Source organism: Aphidius gifuensis, linkage group LG1 (genome assembly GCF_014905175.1).
Source record: "Aphidius gifuensis isolate YNYX2018 linkage group LG1, ASM1490517v1, whole genome shotgun sequence".
Taxonomy (NCBI): domain Eukaryota; kingdom Metazoa; phylum Arthropoda; class Insecta; order Hymenoptera; family Braconidae; genus Aphidius; species Aphidius gifuensis.
In genome coordinates, this window is record NC_057788.1 from 20,324,512 (window position 1) to 20,342,999 (window position 18,488).

Genomic DNA, 18,488 nt, shown 5'->3' on the forward strand with positions numbered 1-18,488 from the left:
ATTTAATTTATTTATGAAATATTTTCAATAAAAGTGCCATTGGAGCATATTATTATAAAACATTAACCAGATGCAACAATTAAATCAATGTCAAGTGTCATTGTTATTGTGTTGTTGTATTCGGTGTTAACATGTTGTTCCAACTATATTAATACATCAACAACAGCATATACAACATTAAAATGGTCAAAACTTAATTAAAAATATTATTAAATCAAACACATTGCCATCATGATGAAAAACTGCCAGTTGATGAAAAATTAAGATAGGTTATAATTTGTCGAAAAACATGAATGAGTTCGTAATAAATATTTACAGATCCAATCTAATTAGCCTAAGTTTGATGGAATTAGAATTATCTGTTATACTTATTCTATTGGAGTTTTTTTTGGAGAATATTAGAGTGAAGTTAATTTTCGTTGGGAGTAAATGGTTTAATTAATATTAATTAATTATAAGATTTAGAGGTGCAGGCAGCCTGAACTTTTTTATTTTTCATTTTATTTAGGTTTTTTTTTTTGCAATCGATAGATAATTTTTTGGAGAATCATCATATGCAAAAAAATTCCATTGATAGTTCTTCAATTTATTATTAAAAAATATCATAACTTTTAAATTATTGCTATGAGCTGATTAATCATTTTGGTCCATTGCGCATCTCTATACCCACAAATCTCATACATTGACAAAGTGACAGCATTATTTTTATGATTACTCCAAGTTATACTCCGAAATGTTTATTTATGATAAAAAGTGTATAATATTAATAAAGATTATAAGGAATTGAGGTTGCCAAAGAATTATGTTTCAAGAAAATATTGTTGCTTAAAATATAAACTTGTAACACGTAGTTATCTACAACTTTGTCAAACATTTTTAGACTATGAAAAAATATCTGGACATGAAAAATAAAGAAAATCGTGGATAGGTGATTGATGAATGGCAAAATTTTCTATTTTTTGGATTTTGCATATAAATAATTAAAACGTTTTAATTCTTAAATTATAAAAAAAATAGCAGATGAGCAGCAATAATATAGATAATTTAAGTATAAATTAATTTTTTTAACTGACTTTTTTATTTGTCAATGGTATTGCCATCCCGGTAATCAGTAGTATAATATCAAACTTTTCCCACGCTGTGATACTCAGTGATACCATCGAAAATATTAACTTTTTATGTAATTATAAAAATTCAGACTGATAATTATACCTATATATACAACCGAAATAAGTTGAGTTTATAAACAGTTTATGAACTGAATTGTTATAATAATTTTATTGAAAATAACAAAATCACGTTTTTATGGCAACACGTGCTGCACTCAGCTGACTGTCAGATTGCCATGTGAGTAAGAGAGACACACGGACACACACGACCAATACACATAGTGCAGTGCAGTGTACATTCAAAAAACAAAATTAGTTTCCTCTTAGAAAAACCGTGACTGTTTCTACTAACGCACACAAAAAAATTTTAAAAATTCTATTTCGAAATTTATATTTATTGTTTTTTCAATATCTACATTCTCATTTTTTTTATTTTATAGATTAATTTTTTTTGTAGAATTTATAAGATGCTCTCGTAACTGTTTTGTGGAAAGAAAAAAAAAAAACCTATAATGCATAAAAACTTGGCCCCAAAGCTGATCGAAACTTGTTTATAAATGTTACTAATTTTTTATGAAGTCATAAATTTAAATTTCGCTGTAGAAAGCTGCAGTTTTTTATATCTAAATTTTATAATTGTAAGCATAATTTAAATAAACAGCATCTAAAATAATAAAGATAGAAAACTCGTATTAAGATCAAATAGAAAGTTTTAAAAAATCATAGAAGAGTGAAAATAAAATACGAATTAGCTCGTCAATTGGTTAATTATTATTGAAAATAGACTCGAGCAAAACTTTCAACATGAAGTTTATTGAAATTTGAAATATGTATTAAAATTTTTTTTTCTATTGTTCAAAATTCGTTAAGGTTGATTCTGGAAATCTGAAATCGCAACAGATTTTTTTTTTTTTTATCTTATGTTTAAATGAAATAATTATCTACATTGTCAATTTTTTTTAATTTTTTTTTTGTGTGGTTTTTTTGAGATATTTACTGTCAAAGTTGACAACTTTAACACGCAAAGTATAGGCGGTACATCATATTTTTATTAATAACTTTTTCAAAACGCAACAGAAAACGTTAAATTTCTATCAGTTTGTAGTGCTAGAAAAGACAAATTTTTGATATAAATTTTTAGTATTTCGTCTGCTGCGTTTTAAAAATAAATAACTTTAAAATTCAAAAATTTCGCGAGAAACGCAGCACACAGACATGAACACAAGCATGGTTTCAGTGTACGATGCATGGTAGAAATATAATATATTTCTACCATATATATATATATACATGTATTTCTAGTCTTCTTGGGTGATGCGACTGGGAATCAACCTTAAACAATTGAATTACAATTTTTTTGAAAAAATCATAATTTTTTCTCGAAAAACTTAATTTACATAATATATTTTGGTTAATTTCAAAAAAAGCTGGAGAAATTTTTTCACCAGCGATACAAGCGCGTGCATGTATATTTTTGTTATTTAATCTTTACTATAATCATTCAAGTTACTAGATAAAAAATTAATTGATGTTGAACAAGTTTTATTAGAGGTAATTGCGCATTTCATTCTTTGTGAAGAAGGTATTGTGAACTTTACAGAAATCGTCTGCACTAATTTTTTAAAAATAAATAATCAGCAAAATAATTGATAGATCACAATGTTTTTTTTTTTTCGATCTAACCTGAGACATCCCCATTCAAAAATATCTAAACAATATTCTCATTATATTCTAGATGCCAAAGTAAAACCAAGTAGAGTTGGTGGATGTCATTTTTTTTTTTTTATCAACATTTCCCATACAGCCAACTGTGATTAAATTATAAAGCCAACTACGAGATATAACGAATCTGTTTTGTAATTTATTAATCTTGCTAAACCTGATTCCGAGCAAACTTGAGGATTATTTTCTTAAAATTAAGATATGTTTATTTACTGTCTTTTTTGTTTTTTTTTTTTTTTAAATAAATAAAACAGTTGTTTTATTTTTTACCGGCAAAAAGTGATCAGAAAAAAAAAATTGATTTATAATCGTATACCCAAGAAAAATTATTTAATTAATAGGTATATAATAATTAAAAAAAAAAAAAAAACCATAATAAATCTCTTAGAAAAAAAAGTCAAGTTGAATGAAAAATCATTTTTTATTTTGATTTATGAATTATAATTAATAATTATTAATTACAATAATGATTATATTATACTATTGTCATTATTATAAACATTTATATAAACATTTATATAAACATTTTTTATAATTTCGAAATGTTTTGGCGGCTAATTTCTGACACTTGTTGTTTTTTCCGTCCCTTTCGCTATTATCACCTATTATCTCAATAATCTACTGTGAACATTTCACAACTTTTTTTCGTATCCTTCCGTTTCTTCGGACCTTTACAAACAACACAATTACTGCGGTAGAACACACGAAGTCTATAACTAGAAAAAAATAAAAAATTTTTGAAGTTTGAACTAAACGATTGAGTATCAATATTAAAAATAAAAAAAATAAAATTCACAATGATTATTACAACATACCGAGAGCAAAGGAGCAATACCATCTCAATACAAATTGTGACATGACATGAGACTTGATATCGTCGTGTGATACACTTACAAGCCAATGAAGACATACGATCAACTCGCCGAGGGTGTAAAACATATAAAGTTCTAAACCTGTAAGCGATTTCTAGAATCAAAGAAAAATAAATTATCAATTGAAAAATATAATCTGTATCATAAAAAAAAAAAAAAAAATATCATAATTTAGCTTTTCTTTCAACTAACCTTAATCACACTAATAAAACCTAATAAATTCGCAAGAAAGAGCAGGCCGATGAGAAACACCTCAAGTCCGACAGACATATCTGTTAAATTTAGTAATTCGTAATAAACCAACTCTCCGGTATCAGATTGTTTTTCGGGGTGGACCACCACACCATATTGACCACCAACTCGACCACGTACCGTAAATGGTAACAACAGAGTTGTAATCTAAATATGAAAAAGATAAATTTTTTAGTATTGTGTTCCTATAGACTATTCACTTAATTTTGAATTTAGTCAAAAGATATTTATACTTACAATGTTATAAACGGAAACCCATATAGCAACTTTATAAGAAGTAGTGAAAGTATCCTGGTCTTTTATCGGTTTTATCTATAGAAAAATAAATAAACTTATGACCAACTAATTGATGAATGCCAGATTTTATATATTTATTCGAATTTACATATTAATAATTGAAACCTTTTAGTTTTTGGATTATGTAAATAGCGTTATTAGTACAATGATGATAATTAAAGTTTGAATTGATGTTTTCAACTAACCTTTTCATTTGGCAATTGTATCATCCTGGTAATATTCGATTTTTTTTTACCCTTTGACATCCTTGAAAATTCAAACTTTTTATGTGTAATTACAAAATTCAAAAACTGATAATTATAAAAATGGAGTAAGTTAAGTTTAATAACTTTATTTGAAATCAAGTTTTGAAGACAATGTTTAATTCAGTTTAATTATTGTTGCTATGTTAATGTTTAGTTTATCGAAGAAGAAGGTCTAGGAAAACTAAAACTTAAAAGCAACTAAAAGTGTGGTTATACACTTCGTTGTCGATTATTGGTTGTTTATCATTGTTTATCATTGCCGCTCACCAGTGACTGCCAGTGACGAGTGGGTATGAAACCCCTTGTAATTTACACCTAGTTTTATACATAGTAAATTACACGACTTGCGCGTCTAGCCTGCTGCACCCGTATTCACAGCAGTCCAATTCACAGGGCATTACAATTTAGGGCTTTTTTTCACCACTCACGGCGCTTGTAAAGCTTTGCCTATATAAAATTTTATTAAAGTGTTACAAAGCCCTGTGCAAAAATTTGCCCTGTGAATTGGACTGCAGTGCAAATTTATACAATTTAGGGCTTCTTTTTGCCACTGATGGCGCTTGTCAAATTTTTTTTATATAGATTTTACATACGAAAGCTTCACAAGCGCCACCGGTGAAGGAAAAAAGCCCTAAATTGTAATGCCCTGTGAATACTGGTGCTGCAGTCCAATTCTGATTTCTGAGGGCAAAAATTTTTTTTACAATTTAATTAATTTTGCCACTGATGGCGCTTGTCAAATTTTTTTTATACATATAAGGTGCGTTCTTTCGTCAATTTTTTGTTAGTGCATCATGACCACGCACTTGCGCAGAAGTCATGGAATCAAGTAAAATTTTTAAAATATATATGTGTGCGTTACACACACTTACAAAACTTAAAAACTCACGTGCTTTTTTTAGGTTTTGCGCAAATGCGCGGTCATGATGCGTGATTGAAAAATTGATAGGTGCTTTCTTTTGTGTATTTATTTTTTTTCACTTTAATGCGCATGATCATACACATGCGTAAGTCATGCAAAATTGAGGAGAGAGCAGTGGCGTCGAAACAAATAATTCTTAAAAAATAAAAATTAAAACATGGCTGATCCAGCTCTTTATGTCCTACGCTGTTGCAATCTGACTTTTTGCTGACTGCGCATTTAACTGCGCATGCGCGAAAATAAACAGGAAAAAAAATAAATACACAAAAGAAAGCACCTGATGAAAGAACGCTCCTATAGATTTCACGGATTTCACATACAAAAGCTTCACAAGCGCCGTCGGTGGAGGAAAAAAGCCCTAAATTGTAATGCTCTTAGAATATTGGAGTGCTGAAATATAATAAAACTGGAAGCTGGGATCCGTTCAGAAAGTGTCATTCTTTCGAATCTTCGAGATGGTGGCGATTCAGCCCACCAATTTAGATAGGCACTCACGTCCACCATCTTGTAGATCCGAAAAAATGAGACTTTCTATAAACGGACCCCAGCATATTAGGTGCTTTCTTTTGGGTGTTTTTTTTTTACTTGAATGCGCATGATCATGCACATGCGTATGTCATGCAAAGTTGAGAAGAGAGCAGTGGCGTCGAAACAAATAATTCTTAAAAAATAAGAATTAAAACATGGCTGATCCAGCTTCTTATGCCCTACGCTGTTGCAATCTGACTTATTGCCGACTGCGCATTTAACTGCGCATTTAACTGCGCATCGAGAAAATAAACAGAAAAAAAAAAAAAACACCCTTTTGGAAAGCATCTATTAGGTGCTTTCTTTTGTGTATTTATTTTTTTTCCTGTTTATCTTCACGCATGCGCAATTGAATGCGCAAACAGCAAAAAGTCAGATTGCAACAGCGTAGGACATGCGGGGCTGGATCAGCCATGTTTCAATTTTTATTTTTTAAGAATTATTTGTTCGACGCCACTGTTCTCTCATCAAGTTTGCATGACAGGCGCATGTGCATGATCATGCGCATTAAAGTGAAAAAAAATAAATACACAAAAGAAAGCACCTATTGTCTGCACCGTAACGATCCCTCTCTACTCTTTTTCCTTCTCTTCTTCTAACTTGCGTGAAATTTCGTTATTGCGCTTCCAATTCTACGCAAATCATAAGAAGAAAGGGAAAAAAAATAGAGATGTCCCGCAAGCGAAAGAACGCACCTAATACGGCTAAATAAAAATAATGAGAATAATAATTATAAGTGGTAGCTTTAAATGACTGAGCCGGAAAAAAATTCAGTCAAGAAAATCATAAAATCCATACGTTGTTTTAACTTTTTTGATTGTTTTGAGTATACCCTCTAAAGCCTCTAAAGTTCTTACATCACTCTGGGAACATACGATTTTTTAAAAAACTTTTATCTCGGGCCCCCGGATCCCATTTCGTTCCTGGTCTATAAACCGTTTTCAGCTGAGTTTTCTGCTAACTTCAGCTCCGTATCAAAATCTGATGAAATCAAAGTCGTTACATATTAACCGTGTATTTTCTTGTAGCGAGTAGACCAAAAAAAAAAAGTTACATATAAATAATCATTTTAAAACATCTTGTTGAACATTTTTAAAATTATTGATAAATTTATTATTTTGTGTTGTGAAATATCAAAAGAAAAAAAAAAAAAAAACATTGACTTCGTCATTGTCCACGATTATTTACAACTTTTGTTTTTTAAATAAATCATTGGTAGATACAGTAATAATTATTAATCATTGTTTGTTCAACAATTTTTCTATAAAATAATTCTTGGAAAATCATCTTTACTTCATATTTTATTTTTTCTTTCAATCATGTGTGTGTGTGTCATTAAGATCATGACCAAGATATTTTTTTTCTTCAATGTGTAAAATATGAACACAATAGTTGATTTCGTTTTATATGTTGAAAAAAATTAACTCGTCTTTAATCTAGACATTTTTGAATAAATATTAATTTTAAAATTAATTTAAAGTATGAAAAATATTATTGTTGTTAATAATAAATTATTTTAATAATACATAATAATTTTTAATTTTATTTTTCTTAAATTCAGTGAAAGAGTAGATTTCTTCCCTTTGTTTTTATCTTTCTTTATGTTTCCCCCCTTACACCTATGATCGCCCGTAACTAGCTTTCTGTTTTAACCCACACAGAGTTTTTTTTCTTCCCCTTTCTTACAGGCTCTCTTCATGAAATTATAACAACAAAGTTGACTCCTGGAATTTTGTGGTTTTGTTGAATAATAACAACTGGTAGAAACATCGAGAAAATTAATTCTCATAATAATTAATTATGAAAGGTTTATTTTATAATTAATAAATATTTAATTCATTCATTTAATATCGTTAATTGAAGTGTTATTTCAAGTTTCTTTTTGTGAATTGAAAAATAATAATAATATTTGTGATGTAAAATATTTTTCGTTTATCAATTTTCAATTCCTAAATGAATTAAATTCAAATTTAATATTGTAAATTTAATATATCTAATGAATTATTTTAACTAATTGTTAACAGATGTCTTTTAAAACTGCAAACTCCAATGGAGAAATTATTCAAGACCTTCCAGGACGTCATGATTTGAAGAAAGCACAAAGAAAACAAAAAAATCATATTGATATTGATAAAAAGCATGACAGAGATCTCTCCAAAAATAATCATCATCAACAACATGACTATGAAGAGTCTTTGTTGTTAAATTTACCACCTTTGCTGGCTCCATTATCATCATCATCATCATCATCACCTGTTAAAGGTATTTTCGTAATATTAACCTAAATATATAAATTTATTATGTCAACAGTTCTAGATAATGGATAAATGAACATACTTTATTTTGTTTTTCACTATTGATTTTTTAAAAAATTATATTTAAAAATATTTTTTTATTTACTTTTCATTATATATTTGTTTTTTTGTATTAAACTTCCCAGCTGACATGGCCATGTCTGATAAATTTGGAGTGAGTTTAACTCAAAGATTATTATTAAAACAGTCATTTGTTGAATCACAAAGCTATCAACAACATGAAAATCAAGATCATTTAATAAAACCTGGACCCAGCCAAATTAGTGTTTATAATTGTCAGGTTAGATATTAATCTATATTTTAAAATTTAATTGAAATAATGTTTTTATTCAATTAAATTCAATTTATCTTGATTATAAAATTGTTACTTTTTGTTATTTAAAAGCAAGCTATTGTTTTTATCATAGTGAATTAAAAAAAATAATAATATTTGTGATAATATTTTTCATTTATCAATTTTCAATTCCTAAATGAATTAAATTCAAATATAATATTGTAAATTTAATATATCTAATTAATTATTTTGACTAATTGTTAACAGATGTCTTTTGAAACTGCAAACTTCAATGGAGAAAATATTCAAGATCTTCCAGGACGTCATGATTTGAAGAAAGCACAAAGAGAACAAAAAAAACATATTGATATTGATAAAAAGCATGACAGTGATCTCTTCAAAAATAATAATCATCAACAACATGACTATGAAGAAGTCCCACGTCCACTAGAACACATGTACTCCAGCAAAATTATCTTTAAACAATTATTGTTTATTTTGATTTTCATAACGTAAGTTACAGTAGATACTCTCATTTAAATATATTCATTTTATAGCATAACTAGATGTTAATGAGTGTTACGTACCATAGCGATCAGGAGGAATGTGTATTAATGTAGATAAACCTGGTGAAAGAATATCTCAAAACCAATGTTGTTGTAGAGCGTGTCAATCTGGTTGGTCGCCTGTTGATGGTAGTAGTTTCCAAATATCCAATCGGTAAAATAATTTTAGGATTTACGAAGGTTAACGTTTAACGGAAATAATAATTTATCACAAGGATTTTGAAATTTAAATTCACGGTTTTGATTCAATATTTTATTCAATGAAAAGTTTATTTGATTTTAATATTTTTATTGAATTAAATTTTAGATTGTATTTAAAAATGATTTTAATTATTTTAAGATATAAATAGAACAAAAGTTGTCACATGAGTGAAGCTCCTTAAAATTCCCATAAAATTATAATATTAAGAAGGGATGATCCCAAGTGGGAACATCTCTTGACCAATAGTAATTAATGGTTCTCATGGTAGTCAGCATAATTGATTTGCTTAGACAATTATAAATAATATTTGTTAAATTGAACGGATGTATGTCGAGTTGCTTTTTATGAAATCCAGCTACGTCTTTTGAAAAATAAAAAATTAAAATGAAAAATAATATAAAAAAAGGTAAAAAATTTATAATAAAATGTCAATGATGCTAAAATGAAGGACCTCGGTGAATTCAGTTCCATGGTACCCCATGGTTTCCCCCTGGGCCATTGTTTTCTGACATTCTGACCGTTTCTATACATTCGAATGTGTACCTGGTCCCATCTGTTGGAACTGAATTCACCGTTTCCTTTATTTTATACGCTCCTCGATATTAATTCCCATCAATTGAATTTACTGAATATTATTTAATTATTAATTAATTTAAATATATCAATATGAATACGTAGTACATAAGTTAATGATAAAATTTTTTTTTTTTTTTTTTTTAAAGACTTGGAAATAACACCGAATGCAGATCAACTGCATCAAAGGAACCAAAAACTAAGAGCGACGCAATAAAGTCTCTTCACATAGTATCTTTGTTCTTTTTTGCCTCACTACTTTGTGCTATTTATTGTTTGTACCGCAAGTACATTCGATCAACTGCAGGCCAACTGAATGAACGTGGACCTATCATTAGTAATGTTATAATGATAGTAACATTGGTATTGCAGATTCTTAACGAATTTTGGCACAATGACTGTAAGTTTATCAATCTAAACACGCTGGTTTTTTTTCCAAAAATATTCAATTGTAAAGTTCAAAAAAACGCGAAATCCGTGGTTTTCCCCCTTCGCTTCTCACTCTAATTTTGAATCTACCTCATTTTACCAGCCAAATTTTTTATTTAGAAAAAAAAAAAATTGCACGAAAAAAACTAAGTCCCTTTGTTACGTTCATCTGAATTTACCTACGTCCCTTTTTTTTCGTATAAATGGTCAAAAATTTTATCCTGGGAGGCTTATAATAATAAATTTAATTAACTTTTTTACAGTTGTTTTACAAGCGAGTGAATATGCAGGATACATCGAGTTTCTGTATAATTCGGCAATGATCTACTTCGATCACGAAGAAATTCCTGCCAATCTTGATTGGCTATCACGATCCAGATTAACTAGGAGATTTCGGTTTTTTGTTACTGTTTTTTCCTTAGTTTACATAAAATGGATATGCGGTACTATTGCCCTTATAAACATGGTTACTTTAACTTCCATTACTCTTGAAAACGACGGCGATCACAGAAGAAGTAGTTTTAAAAAAATTTGTTTATGTCTGCTAAAATTGCGAACAAATATTTGTATAATCATATCGTTAGTTTATGACACTTCTGGCTTAACACTAGGTCGTGAAATTACTGTAAGCATTTCTGCTTTTCTAAATATTAGTCGAGGAATAATTTTGTGGATAAGTTTTTTTGATGAAAATTTTTTTTTGTGAAAATATTTCGTTCTAATTTTCATCATTAAGTATTGTTTTTTTTTCTTAATTTTTATATACTATTTCTGATAATCACTACTATATCTAATATGTAATCAATATTTAATAATAATTTGTCAACAATAAATAAATTAAATAAATAAAAATATAAAATTTAGGAAGTAAACAACACAGCTTGTTGATAAACGAAAAAACATATAATATTATGTTGATTTCTTTGGATGAAGTAATCCGGAAAAATACGAAGAGAAATTTGGAGCTATTACGGTGTAATCCAGAGCACGAAGTAATATATTTCCAACATGGAAACTGAGAACTGAAACTAGAAAAAATATTCCTCATCATAAAAAATATATTTTAGAAATTAATATTTTTTTATTCTTATTCCAAAAAATATAAAAAACTAAAAAAAGATTATATTTGAAAAAAAAAAAAATATTGTTAGCTAATATCAGCTAATATAGAAGGCGCCACTCTCTTTTTCCCGAAAAAGAAACCAGTTTTTATAGGGTCTCTAGTTTCCATTGGAGTTGTTGTGTCGGCTACTGTCTAGTGACCGACTTACCGAGTTACCGGTGTCAGAATTGGTCAGAATTCAGAAAAATAAACATAAACATTTACATGTGTTTTGTTGATACTCTTATAAATTTAAATATAAAAAAATGGATAAAATTTCAGAAAGTGTACCTCAATGTTCAAAAAATGCTGTTTTAGTTCAAAGTTTACCATTACCCTCAGAAACTCCAACTGTTCAAGGTAATTATTTATTTGTTGACAATACTTTGCTGTCTAACCTAAAAATATCTAATTCATGTTATAATAATTTTTTTAATTTTTTATCACATAACTTAAAAAACTAGACTAACAAATCAATCAAATAATTAAAGATATTTTTATTTAATTTTCCATGTTGTTTTGTTTTATTTATAAATTGTCATAATTTCAAATTTAAAAATAAAACAATAAAAATACTCGTTCCAATAACAGTAATCATTAAACTTTTGTGTTTTAATTTCAGGATATGATTTTAATAAAGGCATTAATTATGATGAGCTTTTAAAATCTTACATTACAATGGGTTTTCAAGGAACAACATTTGGTCTTGCCATTGAAGAAATAAAAAAAATGCTAGATGAGAAAGAAAAACTACTAACAGAAGATCAAAATGATAACTTTGAAACTGATGAATTTATTAAAAGAAAAAGTCCATGTACTATTTTTCTAGGATACACATCAAATATGGCATCATCTGGTGTCAGAGATAACATAAGATATTTAGTTCAGCATAAATTGGTAAAATAAAAACTGTTGATTTGTTTGATGATTTAATTTTTTTTTATTGTCAAATAATCTTACAATTTATACAATTTTACAGGTTGATTGTATTGTGACAACAGCTGGTGGTGTTGAAGAAGATTTAATAAAATGTCTAGCACCAACATACATTGGAAATTTTGAATTAAGTGGTAAATCATTGAGAGATCAAGGTATCAACAGAATTGGTAATTTATTAGTGCCAAATCAAAATTATTGTCTATTTGAAAATTGGCTAATGCCAATATTAGATGCTATGCTTGTTGAACAAAAAGAAAAGGTAATCGTGATATTAACATCAATAAAAATATCTAGAAAAAATAGATTATTTATTTCATTTGTTACAGAAAACTTTGTGGACTCCTTCAAAAGTCATAACAAGATTAGGTGAAGAAATTAATAATACAGAATCAATTTGCTATTGGGCAGCAAAAAATAAAATTCCAATATTTAGTCCTGCTTTGACTGATGGAAGTCTTGGTGATATGATGTATTTTCATTCGTTCAAAGACTCTGGATTAATTCTTGATATTGTCTCAGGTATATTTCGAAAAATAGTAATTATATCAAAATAATATTTCATTGTTTAAATTTAAAATTTTTTAGATTTAAAAAGACTCAATACAATGGCTGTGAAAGCTGTTAAAACTGGAATGATCATTCTTGGTGGTGGTGTTGCTAAACATCACATATGCAATGCAAATTTGATGGTAAAAATTGTTTAAATAATTATAAAATATTAACAGTGTTATTAAAAGAGAAAAGAATATACAATTACTATGTTTTTTGAGTTGCTTTAATTTTAATTTGTTATCTTGCAGAGAAATGGTGCTGATTTTTCAGTTTTTATTAATACTGGATCTGAATTTGATGGCTCTGATAGTGGTGCAAGACCTGATGAAGCTATTTCCTGGGGAAAAATTAAAAAAGATGCTAGTCCAGTTAAGGTAAATAAATATTGTTCTTAAATTATTTTTAATATTTTTATAATTATTATTTTATCATTTCAGATTCAAGCTGATGCAACTTTAATTTTTCCTCTTTTAGTTGCCACCACATTCGCTGAAAGACATGAGTCTAAAAAAAAATATTTAACTCCTGATGAAGGTGAAAAATAAATGAAAAATAAACGGTAGAGAAATTATTTTATACATTTATTCTCAATTTGAATTTTGTTTTTCCTTAATTTCCAAAAAAAAAAAATACCAACTCCCAAAACTTGTTAAGAAAAAAAAAGCAAAACCTCATTCTTTTTTTATCCTAAAAAATTTTGATATAAAAATTTATTTTCTTTTACTGAAAATCAATAATTTAAATTTAAAATATTACAATTTTTTCGAAATTGTAATTCTCCAACGAAATTAAACAATTTAATATTTACCTGTTTTTTAATTTTTTTTTATTGCCAAGAAAATAAACTTTTAAGTATCAACCCTTTTTGAAAATAAATAAAATGTAAATTACATGTAAATGTATATCTTTTGAATTTAAAATCATTGTTTTCAGGTGAAATAAAATAATTTAAATAGAAAAAAAAATAAACAAAATCAGATAGACAAAATTGTTGTGGAGGGTGACAATGAAAATGCGCTTGCGTAAATGAGGTAAAAAAAAAAATTCGAGGATGTTGAGAGTATAATATATAGCACAAGTTAGGATAGTAGCAGAAGCAATACAAGGGGTTGATTTTCTCTTTTTTATAGTAGAGGGGAAATATAAGTTTGTCAGTCGTTTTCCGTGAGGCCGCGCACGCGGACGGGCGTGTGTGATCCTCGTTATTCCATCTCCCCACCCGCCTCAAGTTCCGTCATAAAGTGAATTATAAACATTTATATATAAAAAATATAATAATAAATACTAAACAAACTATTTATTATATTTATTATTGTTTTATTAATTAAACAATTACATTTTATTGTATTTTATTATTTTAATTATTGATTAATATTAAAATTTTTTTAACTTTTTATTTTGTTGTTTATTATTATTAGTATATTATCAATTGTTTATATTATTGTGTTGACTATTTAATTGTTCCGTTTATTATTATTCAAGTTCAATAATTGTGATTGGATTATTTTTAAGTGTTGAAAAATTTATTGAGGCATGAAAATGATGGAAGTTGAGGAAACAAATACTGCGTCTAACGCAAGCTCATCACCCAGATCATCGAGTCCTTCGGCAGATTCAACTTTTATCAGGTAAATTTTCGGTTTTTTAAATAACTAAATAGATGAATAAATATATATTTTTAATATTTTTAGATTAATTGTACGGTTTTTTAAATTAAAATGATGTGATTTTTTTTATTTTTTTGTTATTTTGATATAAAAAAATAATTAAATGATAAAAAAATATTGTTAATATAAGATAAAAATTAATGCGGATGTAGTTTTAGTAGCTAAAAATATAAAAATTAATGTCTAAATTATATATTATTATTGAGAGTATTAAAAAGTAATTTAAATTCAAAGACAATAACGAAATATTGATTTTACTGATTTATTGTTGAACAATGAGAGAATGGACAGTAATTAATTAACAATTCATTGGTTATTTTATTTTTTTAATTTTTTTCATCCCTGTGTGCATAGAGAAAAATATATTGACATTGATAATTAAAAAAAATTTGATTACAGATATTTAAAAATGTTTTTATTCAAAAGTAAAATAAAATATTGAATAGAATTTTTTATGTTATAATATTTATATATTTTAAAATTTAAATACTTGTAATATTATTACAAGTATTTTGTTTCATTTAAAAAAGAAAATTAAATAAAATTTACTTGTTTAATTATTTCTTTGAATAATAGTAATAATAGTAAACTTTTTTTTTAGAAAATGTTTAGTTTTTTTATCTGTATAGAATTTAGTAAAATATTGATAAATATTTCAATGGAATTTTATGTTTTAAAATAGAAATTATAGTTTTATGGGAAATATAAATAGTAAAATATTAATTAACTAAAAAATTTATAACAAATTGATGTTTGTCACTTTGACTATTATAAATGTTATCGTTTTTCGATCGTTTTTTTTAGTTAAAATTATATAAAACATCGATCGACCAAACCGACGAAAATAGTCGAGCTTTTAAAGCACTCAATTTTTTTTTTTTAGTAGAAAATAATTTTGGCATGTCAATATGAGCATGACCTAATTTAAATTGTTACAATTTTAGTACTTTTTAAATATTTAAAAAAAAATAATGAAGAATAAAAATATCAACATATAAATTATCGGTAAAATGTGAGAAAATCTATATTAACATGAAAAATTTTCGATGATTTAAAATTAAATTTTTAAATTAAAGTCAATCAATTGTCTCTAAATTATTCACACATGAGTTTTATATTTATATCAGGATAATTATAACAAAAATAATCCTTGATAAAATTTTATTTTAATCTTTTAAAAATTTTTTATTTTTTTTTATTTTGAGATGCAGTCGTTTATTTAACCTACTTAATTTTCTTTCTTTATTTATTATTCGTACAATTTCCGTTTTTATTTTAAAAAAGTATTGAAGGATAAAAGTTTTTTTTTTTTTTTTTTTCATGTTTTCTACCTCCAGATATTTAGTTACAGCCTTGAGCTCCCAGCTCATCTTGAAAGTAGGTCAATTCCCTCTTTATCATTCAGGAGCATTCAAAGGACACTTCCAATTTCAATTGCATTTTTCTTTTTTCTTTTCATTACTATCAATTCAATTTGACTCAAATTGAACACTCAATCACATCGAAAAAAGATTGGACAATAAATAATTTTTTTTTTTTTTTTGAATAAATATTGTCATAAATTTTAATAAACAGAAAATCAATATTTTTCATATATATTTTTTTTATTTTGTATTTTAGTGTTAAAAAAGAACCCAGCAATGAAGAGCCGAGTTCACCCCTTGAGGCGAATAGTCCCAGTTCAATTTTGAACAAAAATGGTGAGTAGACAACTTTTTTAAAATAATAAATATAAATAATTGATTATTTTTCAGATAATTTATTATCGAAATGCATTTGTGAACATGACTCGCAAATATGCGAAAATACTTTTTAGAAATTGCTAAATTCGTACTATATCTTGTACGGCAATTTATTTTTAGTTTTTACCTAAAAAATTAAGAAGGTAATTAAGAGATTAAAAGTGACATTTTTGTCAAATCAAATTGGGATTAAAATACATGTGCAATAAACTCAAAATAATTTGTACTAATTTGTAAAAAAAAAAAATTTGAATTGATACATCAATAAGAATAATAGAAAGAAAATTAATAACTTTAAAATTTTTATAAACAATTATCTGTTGTTTATAATGTTAAGTATTTTAAAATTATTTATCGAGTATACTGTTGTGAAAAACAATTTGTAAAATCAAAATTTAAATTTATCTCAACAAAAAAAAAAAACAAAATAGCAACAAAAAAATTATTTACTCCGGATATTTATTTTACTCCGAAATGTCATGCTTTTTTTTTTCTAATTTTCTTCGGTAAAAAGTGAATCTTTTTTATATCTTTTAAGTGGTGTGGTAAATTTACTATAGAATTGGCTGTCTCATAATGTTGGATCGATTCAAAACCAGCCAGGAAAAATTTACCCCACCCTATCATACATTTTTCTTTTTTTTTCTTATCCAAAGAACATCCAGTGCCTAAAGGCCACTTCATTTCACTTTTTTTTATTTTTTTTTTCTCAAAACATTCTGGCAGCTTTGTACAAAACCGGAAAATCGCCCTCGGGCAAACGGAAGTCATTCACATAATTGAATTTTCCCATTTTATTTTTTTATAAAATATATACATTTTTTTTTTTTTGATCTGTCTAAATTTTTTGTCAGGCTTGAAATTAACTTTTCACAGTCAAGCAACAAACAATAAATTGTTGGTAATAACTAATTAAAATTTTTTTTCAAAAAAAGCTTTATTTATCAATATACACCACCCGTATGGCCGTATACGATTTGATATTATATACTCTCCAAAATTTATCTGTTTATTTTTAAATATATAAATTTATTATTTATTTGAAATCTTTAAATTAGTTTATTATTTATTTTTTATTATTTTGTGATAGCACTCTCATCACATATACCGTAATATATCTTTATATACGCGAAAGTTGTGTATTTATGCACACAGGCCTACGGATATATAACCGGTTTTCGCGAGGTTCATTACACTGAGAGCCAAGCGCATCTTTATCCTTTTCCACACCGGCAAAAATATACTTAAATGCAAGGTTTTATATTTACGTGGAACTTTATCATCCCCCTCAACTTCAATATATTATTTATAATTATTATTTTATCTATTTTTTTTTTTATTATCATTCCACGCAAATTTCCGCTTAACTATAGTTACTCAATTTTTTTATTAATACAAATTAGTCTGCCATTTTGTTGGTATTTTTATTTTCTCGAATTATCAAATTTTTTTTATTTTTTTTTTTGATCGGTTTATTTTTATGTCATATGTATATTTATTTTTTATTTTACGACCACGTGAATCATTTATTACATTTACTAAAAAATATAGACTTTTTTTTTGGCACTATTAAAAATCAATTAAATTATTATTTTGATGAAGAAAATTTATTATGTCCAATAAAAAAAATGAGAATTTTTTTTTTTTTTATTTTATTTATTTATTTATTATCGGGGAATTTAAAATGAACAACTTCGATGCTCGAAAATTTTATATATTATTATTTTTTTTTTTTAGACTATATAGACGATGAATCTATTAGTTTTTTTTTTGTTTTTTTTTCGAGTTGATAAGCCATGTTATCGATATTAGTTATTTTTATTTTGAAATTTAAAATTTTTTTTTTCTAAATTGTATCATGGGCTGATAAATATTGTGGGCGGAGAATCAATTCCCATTTTATATGTAATGAGTCGTAAATAATATGAATGTTTCTTTTGATGAGTAAAAAAATAAAAAATTTACTTTTTTCTTTACATCTCAAATAAACATAATTTTAAGGTGCATGGAACGAGCCAAAGTCTAAAAATGGAATTTAAATTACACGAAAAATATTGTGTGATAAAAAAATTCAAATTATATTTGATGACAATTTTTCAATATTTTTTATTGTAAAATTATATATTTTCTTATTATTTTTTCTTTTTCCAATATAAATATGCTAATATTTTTACAATATA

The 18,488-nt window shown here is 26.4% G+C and overlaps 2 protein-coding genes across 3 annotated transcripts in view; one reads left to right on the forward strand and one right to left on the reverse strand.

The window, feature by feature from the left end:
• Nucleotides 1–3,389: 3,389 nt before the first annotated feature.
• LOC122851260 lies at nt 3,390–4,638 on the reverse strand. The gene is made up of 5 exons (XM_044150380.1): nt 4,438–4,638; nt 4,193–4,267; nt 3,896–4,102; nt 3,647–3,797; nt 3,390–3,547 (listed from the first exon to the last, which is right to left on the reverse strand). The coding sequence occupies exons 1-5, from the start codon at nt 4,495–4,497 to the stop codon at nt 3,450–3,452; spliced, it is 591 nt and encodes a 196-aa protein (XP_044006315.1). The 5' UTR covers nt 4,498–4,638; the 3' UTR covers nt 3,390–3,449.
• Nucleotides 4,639–11,567: 6,929 nt separating this feature from the next.
• LOC122851227 (probable deoxyhypusine synthase) overlaps nt 11,568–18,488 on the forward strand; it is a 42,011-nt gene continuing 35,090 nt past the window's right edge. Inside the window, exons 1-9 of one of the 2 annotated variants that reach the window (XM_044150321.1) lie at nt 11,604–11,768; nt 12,031–12,305; nt 12,388–12,606; nt 12,674–12,866; nt 12,933–13,036; nt 13,148–13,273; nt 13,337–13,433; nt 13,833–14,527; nt 16,187–16,266. In XM_044150321.1, the coding sequence (XP_044006256.1) occupies nt 11,675–11,768; nt 12,031–12,305; nt 12,388–12,606; nt 12,674–12,866; nt 12,933–13,036; nt 13,148–13,273; nt 13,337–13,433; nt 13,833–13,846 (1,122 nt within the window). In that variant the 5' untranslated portion in view covers nt 11,604–11,674 and the 3' untranslated portion in view covers nt 13,847–14,527; nt 16,187–16,266. Of the gene's footprint in view, nt 11,769–12,030; nt 12,306–12,387; nt 12,607–12,673; nt 12,867–12,932; nt 13,037–13,147; nt 13,274–13,336; nt 13,447–13,832; nt 14,528–16,186; nt 16,267–18,488 lie in introns of those variants that run through there. The other variant, XM_044150330.1, reaches the window with a different exon arrangement.

Coding starts and splice junctions, on each gene's coding strand:
- LOC122851260 (XM_044150380.1), bottom strand. CDS start 4,497: ATGTCAAAGGGTAAAAAAAAATCGAATATTACCAGGATGATACAATTG. Junction 4,268..4,437: donor TACAATTGCCAAATGAAAAG/GTTAGTTGAAAA, acceptor ATTTTTCTATAG/ATAAAACCGATAAAAGACCA. Junction 3,548..3,646: donor GTATTGCTCCTTTGCTCTCG/GTATGTTGTAAT, acceptor ATTTTTTTCTAG/TTATAGACTTCGTGTGTTCT.